The 19,181-nt window shown below is 49.2% G+C and overlaps 1 protein-coding gene across 3 annotated transcripts in view; it reads right to left on the bottom strand.

Moving 5' to 3' along the window:
• UBASH3B (ubiquitin associated and SH3 domain containing B) overlaps nt 1–19,181 on the bottom strand; it is a 140,855-nt gene that overhangs the window by 21,515 nt on the left and 100,159 nt on the right. For 2 of the 3 annotated variants that reach the window (XM_022560409.3, XM_022560407.3), the window contains exons 2-6: nt 12,647–12,700; nt 11,703–11,889; nt 9,932–10,130; nt 6,279–6,448; nt 875–1,083 (exon numbers count right to left, since the gene is read on the bottom strand). In XM_022560409.3, coding sequence (XP_022416117.1) covers nt 875–1,083; nt 6,279–6,448; nt 9,932–10,130; nt 11,703–11,889; nt 12,647–12,700 — 819 coding nt within the window. Of the gene's footprint in view, nt 1–874; nt 1,084–6,278; nt 6,449–9,931; nt 10,131–11,702; nt 11,890–12,642; nt 12,701–19,181 lie in introns of all 3 variants that reach the window. The other variant, XM_022560408.3, reaches the window with a different exon arrangement.

The following is a 19,181-nucleotide window of genomic DNA, read 5'->3' as shown; positions in this document are numbered from 1 at the left end:
GCTTCCGGCTCTCAGCCACGTTGGCACATGGCAAGAACAAGAGGGAGGAAAAACAAACCAGCACGCACACCCTGGCCAGATGCCCAAGTGCACCAGGGAAGGGCTGGCTTTGAACTCCTCCGATTAAGAAACATAAAAGAGGAACAAAAGGCACCTCTCTCTCAGGACAAAGCTGGTCATGCAGCGCAGGTCACTCTCAACGTGGGACCAGGTTGGTTTGGGGGCAAAGCAGGAGTGAGGGATGGGTGGAACGCTATCACTCTCCAGAAAACTTGGGTGGGGGAGGGACCGCTTGCCCTTCTAAGGCTCTGGCGGTTGCCCGTTGCCACAGAAATGGTCTCTGTCATCTAGGCATTCACATGCCAAGTCTCAGGACTTGCTCGGGGTCACCTCACGGTGAGGGGCGGTTCGGTTTCCTGACCCTTGCAAATCCTTTCACTACTGGTCTGGCTGGCATAGTGGGAATCTGTCCTGCTTCTCTGGGGAGTCAGACCCCTCTGTGCAACAACCCAAGAAAGAGTGGACAGAAGCCCCAAAGCCATAAAGACTCAGTGCTGGGATGACCCACACTGAGGCCAGAAGAGATGGTCCCCCAAGCAGCCTCAGTTTAGTCTCCAGTCAGGAACTCAGACAGATGTTACATCCAATGGGGGCAGGCAGAGCAAAGCAGGGCAATCCGTCTCCCATTTTTCTCATGCCCCAGCTCAGCCCTTCCCTGAAAGTCTGGAACCAATAGGGCTTTCTTCCCCCTCGGACTTCATTTACTGGCACTGCTACCCTGCCCATCCAGGATCGAGTCCGTTTCCCTGCCACCTCCTCAAACTCCGCAATGTTCTTTGAAAAGCAGCAGACAGAGAACTTAGCACCTGCTCACCCATGAAATATCCAGGTGCTGCACTCGTCAGCCTTGGTGATGTAGTTCTCAGGCAGGAGTCCGGAGCAGCCTGTGGTTAGGGACGTGCCGTAGATCCAGCCCTCGCTGGTGCTGGTCTGCTCCATGGGCGACATGAAGATGAAGTCCCCAGGGACCAGCTCCAGCTCATCGTCGTTCTGCGGGGTGTAGGGGTAGATCACCTGTAACGTCTGAAAAAGGAGGAGAGGGATGCGTGAGGCCCACATCTGACCCATTCTTCTGAGCGCCTCCAGGGCCGGTCTGTGTGCTCTGCTCTAACAGGGCACACGTCCAGAAGCTGACATTGACAGGTGCCCCTGGGGTCTGCAGGCTCTGAGGAGATCTGGATTCAGATCAGAAGGCGTTTCTTCTCTTTTCAGGGTACTGTGAGTATGTGCTGGTGCTCCTGGCTGTCTCCAGACTTTCCTTCAGGCATGTCTTTGCTTCAAAAGATACGGTTTTTAGAAATTCATCTGAAAACCTGTAGGCTCTCCAGTAAACTTCTATACAAACAGGGTTGGACCTAGTTTTCTCTGCTCCGTCTGCCGGGGTAGGTGCCATAATAGACCCTGGAAATGCAACTCATGGGAAAGGGAGTCTTCCATGCAGACGTCACTGATGCCCAGATGGAGACTCCCCTAGGAAGGCTTTGGAAATGAAGTGTTCTCCCTTCCATGTAACTCAGCGGCTTAAACAAGACATGGTCCCTGCCTTCAAGAAGCTTTCTTTAGGGCTTCCCTGGTGGTGCAGTGGTTAAGAAGCCTCCTGCCAATGCAGGGGGCACGGGTTCGAGCCCTGGTCCAGGAAGATCCCACATGCCCCGGAGCAACTAAGCCCGTGCACCACAACTACTGAGCCCACGTGCCACAACTACTGAAGCCTGTGCGCCTAGAGCCCATGTTCTGCAAGAGAAGCCACTGCAATGAGAAGCCCGCACACTGCAACGAAGACCCAACGCAGCCAAAAATAAAATAATTTTTTAAAAAAAGCTTTCTTTAAACCTCCATTTTTAACAAAGGCCTGGAAAGAAAAATATCTTTCGCAGCCATCAGTGTGTCGTGTCTGTAACCAGCTTTTGTCAGTGAACAGATGGAGACCACGTGTTCCTTCTTTGGGCTCAGAAAAAGCCCCCAGGGCCAACCTCAGGCTATGCCACTTGGCTGATTTATTCCACTTTTTGCCTCCTTTTCTGGTATATAGAAACATCACAGGCACAGGCATGAAGATACTTTGGAAAACATTTCTTTTACTCCATTTTTGTTAACAGCAGGAGACCTCAAGAGTAAGGAAAATATTTTCTGTGTTTCACAAGGGCTAAGAGGGGCTGTTCTATCAGCTTTTCGTTTGATCTTGAAGCTACCAGTGGCAGGCAAAATATTCTGGTGCCCACGTACAGGTTTTTAATTTTGGCCTCTGTTTTCTCATCTGTCAAATGATACCCGGACTATAAAAGTTAAATGAGACAACCTAAGAAAACTCCTGAGGCCTCTGGTACACAGAAGGAGCATAATTATTTCTACTGACCCATGATGGCTGGCTTTCAAAGGGTTACCTTTCCGTCTAGCTGATGCTGACCCCTGAATCCTGTGTTGGGTAGGCTTGTGAGCTCGTCAGCTCACTGGGGTCAAGGTGGTACATCAGAGCATGTCAATAAAGAATTTCTTTCTGGAAGTTGCTAATGAGAGGAGCCAGTAAAAATATGATTTTCCCCCCAGAGAATGAACATGATAATGCACAGAACTTGACGACCTGCTCCACTGGATTTCTGATGTCCCCTTCAGCTCTAGATCTTCTTGCATCCCATCGCCTTCCCACTCCCCTGCCACATACTCACTCAAACCATGTTTCCACACTAACCAGGAAGGTTTTTTTTTTGCTGGGTTGTTAAAAGAGGTTAAAGAAAAAAAATCTTAAATCTATAGGCTAGGTATGTGTTGAGACACCAAAAGGAACATTCCTTTTCCTGGAACAGGGTAGAGAGAGGCACCAAGTCATGGGGAACAAGTCTAAACTCAACTCAGGTTCCTCAGACACTCAAGTGCAGCATAGTCCTGGCTAATGATGCCTTTGACTCGGCAGAAGTGTCTTTTCTTTGAGAACCTCAAAAATGACTTGGGAGAAGAACTCATTCCTCCTTTCACTTGGGGGTGCTGGGGTAAGTGTTCTAGCTCTAGATGATCTCCAGGGAGATCGAGGCACAGAGAGGAGCAGAGGGGACATCGTGTCCTGGGCAGAGGGTAATTGGACAATAAGGAGCTTTGATTTATCGAATAATCAATAAAAAAAACCATCAAGGTATTGCGGCAAATCTCAAATTACAACCGGTGCCCAGGTCCCCATAGCCCTTTCCCACTTACCAAAAGCGTGTGCAAGAGTCAGCCCAAGTTTGGGGGATCTCAGCTCACGTGCCTAGTTTTGTCCTATGTGATACTCTTTTATGTTTAGCATCTACTTGTAAGCACTCTTGAGTCTGTCTCAAGTATGTTTTCCCTCCCTTCCTACTTGGGGACTAAGCTCAAAGTTTGCTGACTGACATCTTGGGAAGGGCAGGTACAGCCCCAGGTGATGACAGGAACTGACCCTCTTTGCCTCTGAAGCCCTTTTTACTCTCAGTAACAATAACAGCTGTGGCAATTTTGTCGCTGTCGCTATGCCCACTGTGCTGGCTCTTATGGTAGGACCTTTCCGTATGTCCTCTAGTTCAGGCGACAGTCCAGCAAAATATCGCCAGCATTCTGCACACGAGAGAACTAAGGACTGGATTATTTTCTAGAAGTTGTAAAAGCGAATCTAACCACCGCTAAAGTGAGGGAGCCAGGATTTGAAGCCGTGTGTGCCCAACTCCAGAATTTATGCTTTTTCTGTAACTCTGTCCTTCCTCTAGATTTCTAGTGCTTGACACATAAAACTGGCATGGCACACTGGGATCGCTAACGTGGAAGAGATGGTGTGAAGTACAAACAAGCATTTGCAAGCCCACATCAAGTGAGCATCTGAACAGAAGAGGGGTGAGACCCCAGAGGGTTCCAAAGCATCACTTGCTGAGTGTCCTTGCCTAAACCACTGGCCTTCTCCGGACATCTGTCACCTCACTGGACCAGTTAATCAATCCTGCCTCCTGGGCACAGGAGGAGGAGGAAGGTAAGTAGAGGTTTACATATGCAGGAGGGCACAGCTAAAGCCAAATGACCTCGGACGGAGAACTTTATCAGGAGGAACAGTAATAAATGAGCTTTTACAAATAAGAGATAAAAAGAGGCCATGTTATTTTTAGAAAATAATTCATGTGGGCGCTAGCTGCCTCTTTCCCTCCGTGCCAGTCAAGCAGAATGTGGGTCAGGCAGAAAAGCAATTACCCTCTGAGTTAACTGGAGGGCAGTGTTGATTAGAAGATATTCCTCGGAAAATTCCATCGCCACCTTCCTTCTCTTAGAAAGGTGACTTCTCACCGTCCATTGGCATGCCACCCTTGACTTTTTTTTCTCTGCCCTCGGAAGGAATCCAACCAGCCACACCTCTCTTGTTCTATTTAGGGCTCACGCTAAGCAAGTCCAGGAGGTTTCAGAATTCTGAAGTAAGATTAAGCCCAGTCTCCTTGCCATGTCTTTACAGAAACTTGCATCAAATGACTTGGAAGGAGGACATGACATTCCCATCAGCAGAGCCAGACAAATCTGCACGTCCCTGACACTCTCGGGCCCCGCACACAGTCCTGGACCTTTGTCGTGGGTTGGCTCTTCCAAACACTTCCAAAACAACGATGAGGTCGCCTGGCCTAGACCCTGAATTTCTAACTCTTTTTCATATTTAAAAAAAACCATCTAAAACAGATGTTAAAAGGCTACGTAAACTAACAAAATATCAGTTCTTTTGCTGCTGAAAAACTAGGAAACAATTTATACTTATGTTCCGTAAATGTAGTTAAACTGGATGACAATTGTTGCAAACTCTGTGGTCTTTTTTTAGATGGGCTGCCCGTCTTCATTGGTCAGAACCCCTGGCTTCTGGCTTCAGTTCTGGTCCTAAATTGCTCTTTAGCTTTGGACCAGCCACTGAATCCCTATGTCTCAGCTTCTCCTTCAGGAAAAAAAGGACAGTAAGTAGTAAGGTAGATAGCTAGGGGGAAGCAGCCGCAAGGCACAGGGATATTAGCTCGGTGCTTTGTGACAGCCTGGAGGGGTGGGATAGGGAGAGTGGGAGGGAGGGAGACGCAAGAGGGAAGACATATGGGAACATATGTATATGTATAACTGATTCACTTTGTTATAAAGCAGAAACTAACACACAATTGTAAAGCAATTATACCCCAATAAAGATGTTTAAAAAAAAAAAAAAAAAAAAAGGACAATAAGACTCTTCAGAGGTGGCACGTGCTTGTCCTGGAAAGCAATGTCAATTCCTTCAAAAGAAGGATGGCAGGACCACGCCAATCTTTCTGCCTGTCCTGGAATTCAGTTGTCCCTCTCAGGTCTCCCATGTGATACACACAAACTCTCACAATATTTGGTCTGTGCTTTCATTTCATATGGACCACATTTTAAAATTCCCTGGTGGTGCAGTGATTAAGAATCCACCTGCCAATGCAGGGGACATGGGTTCGAGCCCTGCTCCAGGAAGATCCCACATGCTGCAGAGCAACTAAGCCTGTGCACCACAACTACTGAACCTGTGCTCTACAGCCCGCAAGCCACAACTACTGAGCCCACACACCACAACTACTGAAGCCCGCGCGCTCTAGGGCCCATGTGTCGCAACTATTGAGCCCGTACTGCAACTACTGAAGCCTGCGTGCTGCAACGAGAAGCCACCGCAATGAGAAGCCCGCGCACCGCAACGAAGAGTAGACCCTGCTCGCCGCAACTAGAGAAAGTCCACGTGCAGCAACGAAGACCTAACAAAGCCAAAAATAAAATAAAAAAATAAATAAATAAAATAAAATTTTAGTATGTTCCATGGTAATTTGCATGCCACAGATACTCAGCAAATATCCGTTAGCTATGTGTTCAGGGTTTGTTTGGGGTCTTTTTTGTATTTAGGTGTTCTCCTTCTACCTGTTAATACTGTGAACTGATAGAATATTTAAAAATTGATCAACAATGCTTTTCTATCTATCCTCCCATTTCATTTCTATATCATCCCAGTAAGGTTGGCAGGGCAGATAGAACAATGGGGATATTACACAGCTCAGCCACTTGGGACCCAGAGACAAGAGATGCAAGCTCAAAGCTTCCCAGTGAGCCGGCCAGTGCTTGGATGAAATTCCAGGCCAGATGACTCCTGGGCATTACTTCCCTTTGGTGTCCATCTCCCCATAGCAGCAAGTGCTACTGGTGCTGATGGCACCCCGGCACCCCTGGCAGAGTCAGGAGCCCCAGGGAGACATTACCTCGTGGTTAGCAAATCGGATATCCCGGGAGAATATGGTCGCCACCCAGTCGCACCCGAGTTTGACATCAATGTTCTGGGCGAGTTTCTCTAGGGTGGGCAGGTGGCTGGCTTGGAAGTGGTAAGCCAGGGTCACGTGCAGCTGCTTCTTATGAGGCTCCACGTGCACTTCTGGAAGAAGGAAGGAAAGAGGTAGCTGTTGCATCTCGATGGTGAAGACAAGGAAAAACACAGAACGGTGCCCTGGTAAATCTGTTTCCCAAATAGCAGAGGACAGAGTCCCTCGGTCAGACAAAACCTGTTTCTCTCCTTCACAGCAGCGGAATAAGAGTGGGGCGGGGGATAAAAACCCACAGTCCGAGAGAGAAAGAGCCACATGTCTGGCTTTTCTGGGCCAGCTGAGAGACAATCATTTTGATCGGCGGCTGCTCACAACAAATCCAGATGAGTGTCACTGGCCCCACCATTCAGATGAGGAAACCGAGACCTAAAGGGATGAGCTAATTTATGTGGAAATAAGGAGCAAATTTTGTCATCATGGGACTCCCCAGGTTATCTTGCCTTTGTTTTGAAATCAAGCCTCTTAGCTTCTGGGTGGCTCTGATGGAGAAATGAGGGGAAAAGATGGATTATTTTCAAAGTTTAAAACAGGGTCTCTCAACATCATTTTGGACCAGATAATTCTTTGTTATGGGGGCTGTCCTGTGCGTTACTGGGTGTTTAGCTGCAACCCTGGCCCCTACCCACTAGATGCCAGCAGCACCCCCCAAGTTGTAACAACCAAAACCGACTCCAGACCTTGCCAAATGACCTCTGGGGAGAGATGGAGCAAAAATCACTCCGATTGAAAACCACAGGTTTAAAGTATGCAGACTGTTATTCTAAGACACCCTAAAAAGCAAACCAAAAGAAACCAGCCTACCTACACAAGGCAAGAGATTTTGTCTTTTGTCTATCTTTCAGTGAGGGAGATTCATCTACTGTCCAAGCTCCAACACCAAAGAAGATGCAACTAGAGGGAATTTAGGGAATTCCAGAAATTAAGGGGCTTGCTCAAGTCACACAGAGGTAGAAGAATTGTAGAAGTTGGGGCTGTGGTTTTGAGTACTTTTCTGTTATACCACATGCGTTTCTTTGGTGTAAGCCTCCCAAGGCGAGGGCTCTGTGTCCTGTTCATGGATTATAACCCCCCTACCCCCCAACCCGTGCTCAGCACCCTACGGGCTTTCAGTATTTGTTAAATGAATGAAGACACACGAATGAATCTCCTTAAACCATCAAGGATGGAGGATGACACTTCATCTACTCGCTGACGGAATCTGGGTCTGCCACACGTCTGAATACCATGACACAAGTTCTAGGGCAAAGACCTGATGGCCCGCTTCCCACACCGGGCCACCCAGTTCTCCGAGTCGCCAGCAGGGGGCCACACCAGGGCCGAGAAGCCAGCCAAGCCCACCGGTTCTTGCAGAGAGGACTCAGATGGCTGGGGAGGCGCTGGCTCGCCCCCTTCCTGGCAGGAAAGCCAGCAAGGGCCCGCCTGCCTTTCGCTCAATATGCGCCTTATGAACTGGCCGCGTCCTGGCTGAGACCTGCTTTACTCACTTGCGAATGATTTGGGTTTTGTGGCTACAACATTAGATTTGGTTCTTGTGGGAGTTTTAGTGGTTTTGACAATAGCTACTGTGGGATGAAAAGAGCCATTTCCCTGAGGTGGAGGGATGGGAACAGGAAATAATCTGCCTATGAGGCCATTTCTCTGAGATTTTATGCTCCTGTGAAGGGGGCAGGTTCCACCGAAGTCAGAGAGCAGAGATGAGTCCCCGGGGACGAAGGGGTGGAGGTGGGGCATCTAAGGAGACCAGGCTCCCAACGCACAGAGGTGACCTAAGGGCCCGGGTTCCTCTGAGAGTAGAGACCTCACTGTGATCCTGTTCAGTGACGCTGGGCCCTCACCACACTCTTCCTAGAGTCCTGAGCCCTATTTGGGGATTTTCTGGTAGAAGAGGCCACTGAGAAATAGGCCCCGAGCTGGGGATGCAAAGAGCAGAGTGGGACACAGGCAGGTGAGGTGGAGGCCAAAGGTCAGGAGCCCAGGGAGCAAAGGGCGGGGCTGGCCAGCTGGGGCCTCCGCCAGCACTGCGTTCAACACTCAGGACCCGGGTGGGCAGCTCACGCCCTCCACTCTGATCAGGGCGATGGCCCACCGGCCCCAGCACCGTGCTCCCTCCTGCCTGCGCTCATGCCACCTGCCCTCCTGCAGGGCCCTATTCCCATCCGATGGATCAGCGTCTTCCCGGAGTGACTGTCCTTTCTTCTGTGAAGGGGGCCCCACTCCATCATCCCGTGGCGGGATGATGGCCTCTCTTCTCACAGCTCTTATGACACGGTGCCCGGAGAAACCACCTCTTCTTCCCTGTTGTGTTCCTCATGGATAAACACACAGTAGGTGCCCAATAAATACCTGCTGATCGTGATTTCATTCTAAAGGGACCAAAAAGACTCCCCGCCCCCCGCTGTCTGTCTGTCTCACGGCAGACGAGGCCCTTGCGGAGCTATCTGCACCTGCAGTCACACAGGAAGGCTTTGCAAACCTCTGCCTCCTGTCCCGTCTCGCCGCCGCCCGCCTTTAAGTCAGCACACATCCTGAGCATCCCTCCAAACTGATTCCTTTGACGGTAAACCTCAGTTGTTAGCTTGAACTGAGACCTCCCATGCAAAGGGCAGGTGACATTGTAAAGGGGTGGATAAGGGCCCTTTTGAGGCTTAGGGGCCTGACTACTGGGCTTCAAGCAAGTCGAAAGGTGCGGCTCAGTGGATTTGATTATTACTGGATGCTAAGTGGTTCCACTGTACTCTGTGCTGTACGACCCCCTGAGCAAAGACCTCAGTCCGCACGGAGGGGACGGGGAGACCCAGACGAACACCTGCCTGGGATGGGGGTTTGGAGGAGGGAAAGAAGGTTCCTTGGGAATTCCCTGGCGGTTCAGTGGTTAGGACTCCACGCTTTCACTGCCGAGGGCCCGGGATTCGATCCCTGGTCGGGGAACTAAGATACTGCAAGCCAGGCAGCATGGCCAAAAAAAAACCACACACAGAAAAGTTCCTTATTTCTGAACAGGGAAGAGATGGTGGGGCTGCAAAGGAACACATTTATAGTTCAATGGGAACAGTCATTTATGTACCTTCAACGTGGGTGTCAGGGAGTAGACACTGGACCTGCTCTCAAGGAGGTTAGCAGAACTGTAACTGAATTTTTTTTTTTTTGCGGTACACGGGCCTCTCACTGTTGTGGCCTCTCCCGTTGCGGAGCACAGGCTCTGGACGCACAGGCTCAGCGGCCATGGCTCACGGGCCCAGCCGCTCCGCGGCATGTGGGATCTTCCCAGACCAGGGCACGAACCCGTGTCTCCTGCATCGGCAGGTGGACTCTCAACCACTGCGCCACCAGGGAAGCCCTGAATATTTTTTAAAGGGGCAAGAGGTGTGGGGTCCTGCGGGAAACGGCTGAGTTCTTGGGCACGTTCTGCCCATTCCTGCAGGACCCTCTGTCTCCTGACTCCACCCTCCTCCTCCACAATCATTTCCTGTCCCTTTCCTTCCCGACTTTCCAATTCCCAGGGCCCAGGGCAGGCCTGGCAGCTGGCAGCTCACCGGTTTTGGAGGCAGCCTCCGCAGCAAAGTCGGCGGCAAACTTCTTGAGGACCTCTGCGCTGTCTTCCTTCACGAAGAGGCCGATGAAGTTGGAGGAGGTATAGAGCTCCAGGGGCAGCGGGGCTGAGAACTTACATTTCCAGCGACTGACGGTGGTCTGCAGGGCTTCCCCCAGGGCGTCCACCTTGCTGTCCTCACACTGGCAGGGAAACAAGAGGCTTCGCTCAGGGACAAGGGGAGATGTCTGCCGCTACTTACCTTTGGCATCCTCTGCCCAGAGCTGGAGGCTGCTAACTGAACCATCATTCCTGTCTGTGAGCAGGGAGAAGACCTGCAGCCTCCCAATTATCTGGAAATGGATTATCCAACCAGTCAATTAAACTGGGGCGACGGACAACCTCTCCCCTCCCTCTCTCCCTGCTCCGATGTGCTCCTCTGAGCCCCGCCAGAATGCAGTAGGGCCGGTCCAGCAGAAAGCAAGCACGAGGGACGTGCCAAGAGAGTGTACAGCACCCCACGATAAGTCGTTGTGTGTTTTCTACAGTTTTGCATCGTTTGTGCCTTTTCTATTCCACTTACATGATCCAAAGTTGACTCTACCTCCACCCCCATGATACTTGGGAAGAATGAGGCTCCAAGAGCTGCAGTATCCTCACCCTCCCCCCGCCTCCCCCGGGCACTAGAAGAAACAATGAGAGTGTCTAAAACTCTGAATGCTTTTGAGAAAGAGCCTGGATGACTAAGAGGAAATGATCATCATTTTAATTTTCAGCATGAATGGTAAAAGAGAAGGTGTTAGGAACAAATTTTCACCTATAAAAGGTGGAGATGGGGGAGAATATGAATGAGATTCTGGAAAAACAACCCCCAATATTAGAAAAACATATTGTCTTAAAATGCTACCATTCTGCTTCATTGTGACAATAGCTGGACACATCAATTCTTCTCCATCTCTGCAGAGAACCAAAGTAGATGCAATATGTTTACATTTATTGGAACGAGAGGGATTTGATTCAGTCTCTGCATAAGCTTCATGACAGCTAGAATTATGGGCTAGGTAACTATGGCAGGGGAAATGTATCCTAGCCATCTCTAGAAAGATCTAGCACGGCAAAACCTGTGGATGGTGTGCAGGAGGCTAAAGTCTCTCCCCCCATCTGTAGATTACGTTTTTCATCCCCACCTCTCTAATGTCTGCTCTTTCCTCGTGAGAGGGGAGGGAGATGACAGACAGGAGAAGCTAGGTTAGAGAATCCATTCCCCTTGTGGCTACCAGACAAGTGTGTCACCCAGTGGGTCAGGCTTGTCCCCTGGGTCCTGAGGAGCACACGGTCATCACGATGCCACACCAGACCCAGGGTGCACCTAGGTCTCGGCAGGTGTTAGAAAGAGGACCAGGGTGAGCAGCCGTGGACCTCACTGATTCCTCAAAGGCTCACCCAACTCTGGAGCCCGTGACTGTTTCTACCAACATCCTGAGAGGCTCCCAGCTTTTTTTTTTTTTTTGCGGTTCGCGGGCCTCTCACTGCTGTGGCCTCTCCCGTTGCAGAGCACAGGCTCCGAATGCGCAGGCCCAGCGGCCATGGCTCACGGGCCCAGCGTTCCGCGGCATGTGGGATCTTCCCGGACCGGGGCACGAACCCGTGTCCCCTGCATCGGCAGGCGGACTCTCAACCACTGCGCCACCCGGGAAGCCCAGCTCCCAGCTTTGACTCCAGTCCCCCGGGGCTGGAGGGATGCAGGCGCCCCGGGGTGGGGGGCTGCGGCTCACCATGAAGAACTGGCAGAGGGTGATGTGAGGGAAGATGTTGTGCGCCTTGTTCTTGCCGCAGATCTGCTTCGACTGCTGCCAGAAGTCGGAAAGCTTCTGCGCTAAGGGGCCGGTGGGGCGGAGGTAGAGGACGTACTCCCGGGGCAGGGGGTCATCCAGGAAGGGGTCGCCGACGTGGGAGAACAACCTGCCAGAGAGAGGGGGGCCGAGCACGCCTCACTTGAGAACAATGGAAGCAAAGGGAGAACTGACATCAAGGTCCATCCTGGGCAGCCTCCACCCCACCAAGCACCGCGAGCCGGGAGGGTTTTCAGTTTTGTACTTTAAAAATCTACCCCTCGAAGCTCACACTTTGTAACCAACTCTCAGATGCACCAACTTCTCTACTCCTGCCTGTCCTATCGCATGGGCATCCCACGACTCCCTCCTAAGGCCGCTCTCCAGCAAGTGTTTTGGATCAACCCCAAATCCTTTCCCAGGCCATCAGTACTGTTCCAGCCCGGCCTGTCCCTCCAGCTCCGTCTAGGATTAAACACGTGTGTCTCCAAAGATGAGGGAAGCTTGGAGGGACGCCTTGTGGGGTCAGCCCTGGGTAGCGATATCGTGGAAGGTAAGTAAGTAGGATATTTCTAAATCCATTTGCCCGATATCTAGGATGGATCTTTAAGTGAGTGGAGGAGGGGGCGGAAAGCATGACAGAGGCTCTGTCTTGGAAATGCTCTGAATTTCTTTGACAGCTCTGAGAAGAGCACACTCTGGGGCCAGGACAGGGGAGGCGAATGGCTTGATACACCGGCTGGTCACACGGTCTTTGGGATCCTTCCCCTCCCCCCCCACCCGACCCCCAAAGGGCCTGTTAGACACAGGCTGCACATCCCTGCTCATCCACATACACTTAGAGTTAATTACATGCTATTTTCTCAATTTATTTATTTCATACCAACCAGTCACATGCTGCCTGAACACTTCTTCCTCCTGTGGATGCCAAGGCTTTTTGTCTGGAATAAGAAATCAGATTTCTATTGTTAGTATTTTTAGCCTCCTATCAGCTTTTCCCACTGCAGTGGCAAGAGTTGGGTGTGAAGCAGGCACTGTTAAGCCTCCTCAAGGGTGTAGGGGAGACACCTGCAGCAGGGCATCCCCCCAGGGGTCACAGCAAGGCACAGGGACGTTAGGACTTGTGATTAATTTCCATGTAATTAGCATTGGATTTGCACGCAGCCTAACAGCCCATGCCGTCTATTTTTAGCCATTTCCACATTAGACTTTTATTTTTGCTTCCCTAAAGGTTGTCATGTCTTGCTTTTCCCTCCTTCCCTTTCACCCACTCACTCTTCCTGACCCAGATCCCCTACAGAACATTTTCTCATTCGCAGCCTCCTGGCAAAGTGTGCTAGAAAATGGTGCTTTTAAAAAAATTTTTTAATTTAATTATTTTTTATACAGCAGGCTCTTATTAGTTATCTATTTTATACATATTAGTGTATATATATCAATCCCAATCTCCCAGTTCATCCCACCACCACCCCCACCCCCCGCCACTTTCTATTAAGGCCATTGAGACTTGAGGTTAAATGTCCAGAAGGACAATTGGTCTGGTTTAAATCCAGTACCTCCTCCCACTGTCCTCCAACTACCACCAGCAGCCTCAGACTGGATCCATCATCTCCAACAATTTTACAGACGTCTTTGGGGACGAGTAGCACTTGGTAAAAGGGGCTGGCTGGAGAAGGGCGGCTATCACTCCCACTGTGGGAGAAACACTCAAAAGTTCTGTGCATGGTGGGGCAGGATCACAGGGTGGTGCTGGCAGCGAGTCACAGCCCTGCACACGAGCATACGACGTGAGCGCTTCTGAAACGTCAGGCAGGTCTCCAAAAGCCAGATAGTTCTGGGTTTGTATCCAGCTTCGCTACTTGTCCGTCCATTCAGGCATTCAAGTTTATGTTTGCTCAGTACATACCTACTGAATTGCTATGACTTTGTCAGCACTGTGCTAGGCTCCAGGAATACACTGAAACACAAGACTTATATGGTCCCTGCCCTCAGGGAGTTTTCGGTTGAGCAGGCGTGAAAATGTCAACTGCACAAATAATTATTTAATTACATGGGTGGTCAGTGCAATGAGGGGAGAGCACAGAGAACCTTAAGCACATAGGCTTGGGACACCTGATCTGGGCTGAGCCGAGGGGGAGGGCAGGGTGGGCTGGGTGTGAGGGGCTGTGGTGATGGAATTCACCGAGTACCTCTCCTCTACAGTGAGGAGCCTTGAACTGTGCCTGACTCACTGGAGGTGATCAATAATTGGTTATTCCTATCCCTTTATACTACCCCAATTCAGGGTCCTTGGGAGAGAGAAGAGAGGGCAGGAATTTCTAGTTTAAACTGATGCTCTTCCCAGGCATCCTTTTCCTGACTGTCTGCTGAACCCAACTCCTCCTGCCTTTTCCTGGTACCTCTCTGGAGCAATGAGAACCCATGATGCTGTGACAGTCACAGAGGGTCAGATTGGAAGGGACCTAAGACATCAACTGGGGCCCCAATTTCTTCACTTGACACAGGGGGAGATTCAGGTAAAGGAAGACAAGTCACGTGCTCAGGGCAGCCTGGCTGCGGTAAGTGCTGAGCGAGGGGCAGATTCCAGCCTGATTCAAGGCCAGCCTCAGTTGCTCTTTTCCACAGTCCAAAGAGAATCCCTTCGTTTCCCCCACGAAACTCTGAGCACAAATACCAAAGGATCAGAATAGAAAAATCTGCACAGCTAAGTAGAACGGCATTCTAGAAGACAAGCCTACTTACGGTAAGATGAGGTTATGAAGAAGGAAGACCTCAGAGCCCCTTGGAAGAGAAGCCGGTGCCGAAAAAGATGGAAACACAGGAAACTCCTTCCCACACCTGCATAAGGTGCTTAATTGTTGCCAAGATGCAAGCCCTGTTTCCTTTACCACTTACTAGACAATCAGAGGTCACCTGTTGTGCTTTTTTCAAATCCTCAAGCCGTGTACCCACAAAAGAACACAAAACGTGGTCTTTTAGAGGTTAGAATCTTTGAGGGATTAAGTTCACCAAAAAAAAGACCCATTATTTCAAAAACAATTGGGAAAAGGAAAGTTCACTTGCAGTACGATGTGCTATTTATATAAAGGATCCAATTTTTTTTTTCCTAGGCTCTTGCCCCAAAGAAATATATTTTATCTGAAGTTTAATTTATTTTTCCTTCAGCACTAGGAATGTCCTCTGGAAATGAAAGATCTCATTAAGTTATGGTCCCTGTAACTCAAAAGCCAAGTTTTGGAGAGGATTCAAAGATACAATTGAGAAAGATAATGAAAGGTTTGGGTGACAAGGCTGTGGTGAAAGACTAAGGAAACACCAATTCTTCTTTCTGAAGAAAGCAAGTCTGAGAGGTCCTCAGGGTTATGGAAGGTTATCATATCTGTGTAGCTTTCCTAGCGAGGGTCAGCCAAAGTAAAAGAAGCTTTGGCAATAGTACAAGGGGCTCAAGTTAGATTCCGGAAAGAACGTCCTGGCAGTAATGTGCTTTAAAGTGGTTTTTCGGTTTTGTTTTGTTTTGGAGAAGTTTCTAGAAAGTAGTTACCGATCTGAAACAGGTGTGTGATTCTCTAGGCAGGAGGCTGTAGGAGGAGTGATAGCACTGCTTCCCTCGGGTCCTGAGCCAGAGGCTGAGCTCTGCTACTCCTTCACCCACTGCCAGGCTGATGGTGGTTTGTGCCGAGTCTGTTCCCAGAGCTCTGCCCACAAAACAGACTGAACACAGGCAGTGGCAGAACATCTCTCTGCTCCATCCCACTGAGGAAAGCCTGTTGCCATAGAGTTGCCACCTCCATGGTCCACCGATGGGGTAAATGCCAAGAACAGTGGGGTGTGTGGGGTAGACCCCAAACACCAGGCTGAGCTTGAACAGCTGCTACCCTCAGAGTGACTCAGAAGTCGGCAGAGCCCGCTGGGCAGATAAAGGGGAAATATCCCTTTAAACTCCAAGGAGAGATTCCTGGATCATAGCAGCCATTGAGTTGGGACTTTCATGGTAAGAATCAGAGGGACATGTGAACTACTGAGGTTCTGCTATTACATGAGAGCACAAATTTGACTTCGGACCCTGGTCCTAACCTTCCCAATTATGTCTAGGGTTCATTCTTAGCAGAGTGTGGAAAAAAAAAAAAAAGTGATGCTAACTCGAATGCCTAATGACGGGGAGGAAGAGCACAAAGCAGATAAAAGCAATGGCTCATCAAAAAACTCAGGCACGCAGCCGTGAGGAAATTAGCCAGATGGGGAGGAACGAGTAGCGCACACTGATAGCCTTGCTTTACTGCGGCTGCGGGGGCTGGGATTCCTGCCACTGTCTGCCCGCAGCTTGGTTGAATTTTGGGTCCGTGGTGGCTCTGGCCCCAGAACCATGGCTCTACCCAACCACCAGGGTCACAGTTTGTGGGAGGCAAAGCAGCATCCTTCCTTCCTCCCTTCCACCCTCCTTCCCTCCTACTTTCTTCCTACCTTTCTCTTTATTTCCTTCTCCTCCCAAGGAACTCTTACCAGGAAACCAAATGGACCAATAAACCAAAAATAAAACCAAGATTTTATTGGGTGTCGCTGTCTCAGCTGAAGTTTGACTGGTTGGAGCCCTTTCAGAGACCATGGTCTCTGGTACCCTCGGCTGGATTCGGGCCTGATGAGTGGATTTGGGCTGGTCCCATGTCCGGGTCCAGCAGGATCCTCACTCCCTCTTCAAAACACACGTTCTGAGCCAGACTGGAATTTCCTGCTTAATTGTCACCCAGGCTGACTTCCTCTGCAGCCACCCTGGTGCTCTGGGTTCCACGGAGGTCTCTGACACTCTCGGTAGTTCAGGTCTTCTCAGCCGAGAACCAGCTGTGGGCTAGGCACTGTGTTATCACCAGCAAGCAAAGAAGAGGGAAGGACGATCCTGGACCTCAAAGAGTTCAGAACGTAGATATACAAGCAGCTTCTTACAAGGCGATACGTTAATGGCCATAAGAGATGGGCCGAGTGTGCTAGGGCTGCTCACAATAGGGATGCTAACTCAGTAGTGGGGCATTTTGGGGGGCTGAGGGTCTCAAATTGTCCACAAAGCTACCCTAGGTCAGGATACCACAGCAAACTCAGAGGTGCCATGGGAAATCGCTAATTTTGGAAGGAAACAAAGCCACCTTCATCAGCTGTTGGGCATCCCATAAGCTACTAGTTCGAGGTAGTTACAATTTCTTTTTTTTAAAACTTTTTATTTCATGTTGGAGTAGAGTTGATCAACAATGTTGTGATCGTTTCAGGTGTACAGCAAGGTGATTCAGTTATACATACACACGTGTCATTAGTAAGTAGTCGCAATTCTTTAAGAATGAAATAAAAATATTATTTTTCTTTCAATTTTGTGTATTATTTTTTCACACGGCCCTTAAATTGTTAGGAGCGACTTATTGAGTTGTTTGGATCTAGCTACTAAATACACAGAACCATTAGGTATTTATGTTGGTCTACAAGCTCTATGTAAAAATTACTCAGACTCTAAGGGTGCTATGAACTGAGACGGTTGGGAATCCGTCCGGGAAGAAACAATGATTGATCTGGATCTTCAAAGCAGAGTCAGAGCTGGCTAGAGAAATCCACAAGGAGAGAAGGGCATCTGAAGCGACGACCACATCAGGAGCTAGTATAGGAAGGTGAGAGGCAGCACTGTGTGGGCGGGGAAGTTAGAATTTGGTGATACTAGAGCAAAAACGGCAAGGCTTGAAGAAGGTAAAAATGAAGCTGGAAAGGGGACAGCTCACAAAGGTCCTTGTGCTATTTTAGGGCTTGGACCTGTTTTATGCAGTGGGGAACAATGAAGGCATGATCAGATTTGCATGTGAGGGTCAGATTCAAGGGAGATAAACTGTAGGCTGGAGACTATTTAAAAGACCTTGACAATCGATCAGAAGAGGGACACTGAGTCTTGAACTATAATGAGGGTGGGGACGTTGCCTAAGATGTTTGGGTTGTTGACTGAATGAAGCTTGGATACGGGTTAGCAATTGTAGCTTGAAGGCCTATGTGGATGGCGCAGACACCCCTGAGTGAGAATGCAGGGTAGAAACAAGTTTGGGCTGGGGTGGTAATGGGTGATGAGTTCAGTTACTGTCCCCTGGAGCATCTGGGGGTCTGGCCTAACTACATCTACACCAAGTATCATTAACAGACTCTGGGTCTGGTTTAGGGTACCATATCCCAAAAGCTTTCTCTGTTAGCTTGACTATGATTCCTTGTCTCTGTTTGGAAGCCAGACACTTCTTTTAGGCTACCCACTGAATTCCTATTTCCTGTCTAAGGAATACCTTCAGCTCCAAACTTGTTCAATACTGAGGTCATTAAATACTCAAGCCATCCTTGGCTTAAGCAGACAGGTTACCCAGACCCCCAGGTTCTCCAGGCTGACTCATCTCTCACTCATAGAGGGGAGTTAATCCCTTACTTTATTGCACTTGACAAAACTCAAATATCTGACACCTGTAGTGAAAAACAACAGGCATTTACATTATATACTAATGTAAATAGTAATATATTTCTTCAAAATAGTAAGACCTTGATTCAATTAAGTAGAAAACGAATTTGTTGAACTTTCCAGTTATTTGAAGTTGTTCGGTCCTTGGCTTTGGTTTGCTGGTAGATGCATGCTCGTGGCCTTGGCATCCCATCTGCTCTGTGCATTGGTTCTCTGTGACTAAGGACTTATTTGTGCAGGAAAAGAGACAAGGGGTCAAACAGGTAATCCTCCAAGTGGGTAAAGCTCCCTGTGCAGCCAAAGTTAAATTGTATCATTCTTTTGTGTAGCTAAGACAATCTCAACTTTTAGAAACATTTGAAGCTAATATAGGATTTTTTTAAAATGTTCTCAACATCCAGGATACAATTGATAAATCTGCGACATCTAATACTGTGAATTCAGTTAAAAGATGACCCAATTAATCAGATATCTCATTCCTTTTCCAGGATCTGCACTAGACCGGGGCAAACAGAATCCAACTTCTATTTTTCTTGGTTGGAGAGTCTAGTCATATAAAGAGGCCACTGGCGCCACTAAGCCAAATTGAGGAATTCTTTTAGAGTGTATCTGCAAAGCAGACGGTGCTTTGTAATGTGGGTTTAGGTGGAAATACAGAGGCTTTTATTGTGCTCCATGAAGAGTTACCTGCTCAGTGCCAGGTTGTTTTTTTTTTTTTTTTAAATTTATTTATTTATTTATTTTTGCTGATGTGCGCGGGCTTTCTCTAGTTGCGGTGAGCGGGGGCTACTCATTGCAGTGCGCAGGCTTCGCATTGCGGTGGCTTCTCTTTTGCGGAGCAGGGGCTCTAGGCACGCGGGCTTCAGTCGTTGTGGCACACGGGCTCAGCAGTTGTGGCTCACGGGCTCTAGAGCACAGGCTCAGTAGTTGTGGCGCCCGGGCTTAGTTGCTCCACAGCA

This window comes from Delphinapterus leucas, chromosome 7, assembly GCF_059928025.1.
Source record: "Delphinapterus leucas isolate spDelLeu-1000000601 "Yukka" chromosome 7, BTC_Dleu_Yukka2, whole genome shotgun sequence".
Taxonomy (NCBI): domain Eukaryota; kingdom Metazoa; phylum Chordata; class Mammalia; order Artiodactyla; family Monodontidae; genus Delphinapterus; species Delphinapterus leucas.
Note: the sequence above shows the minus strand (reverse complement) of the source record. Positions and strands in the feature narration are given on the sequence as shown.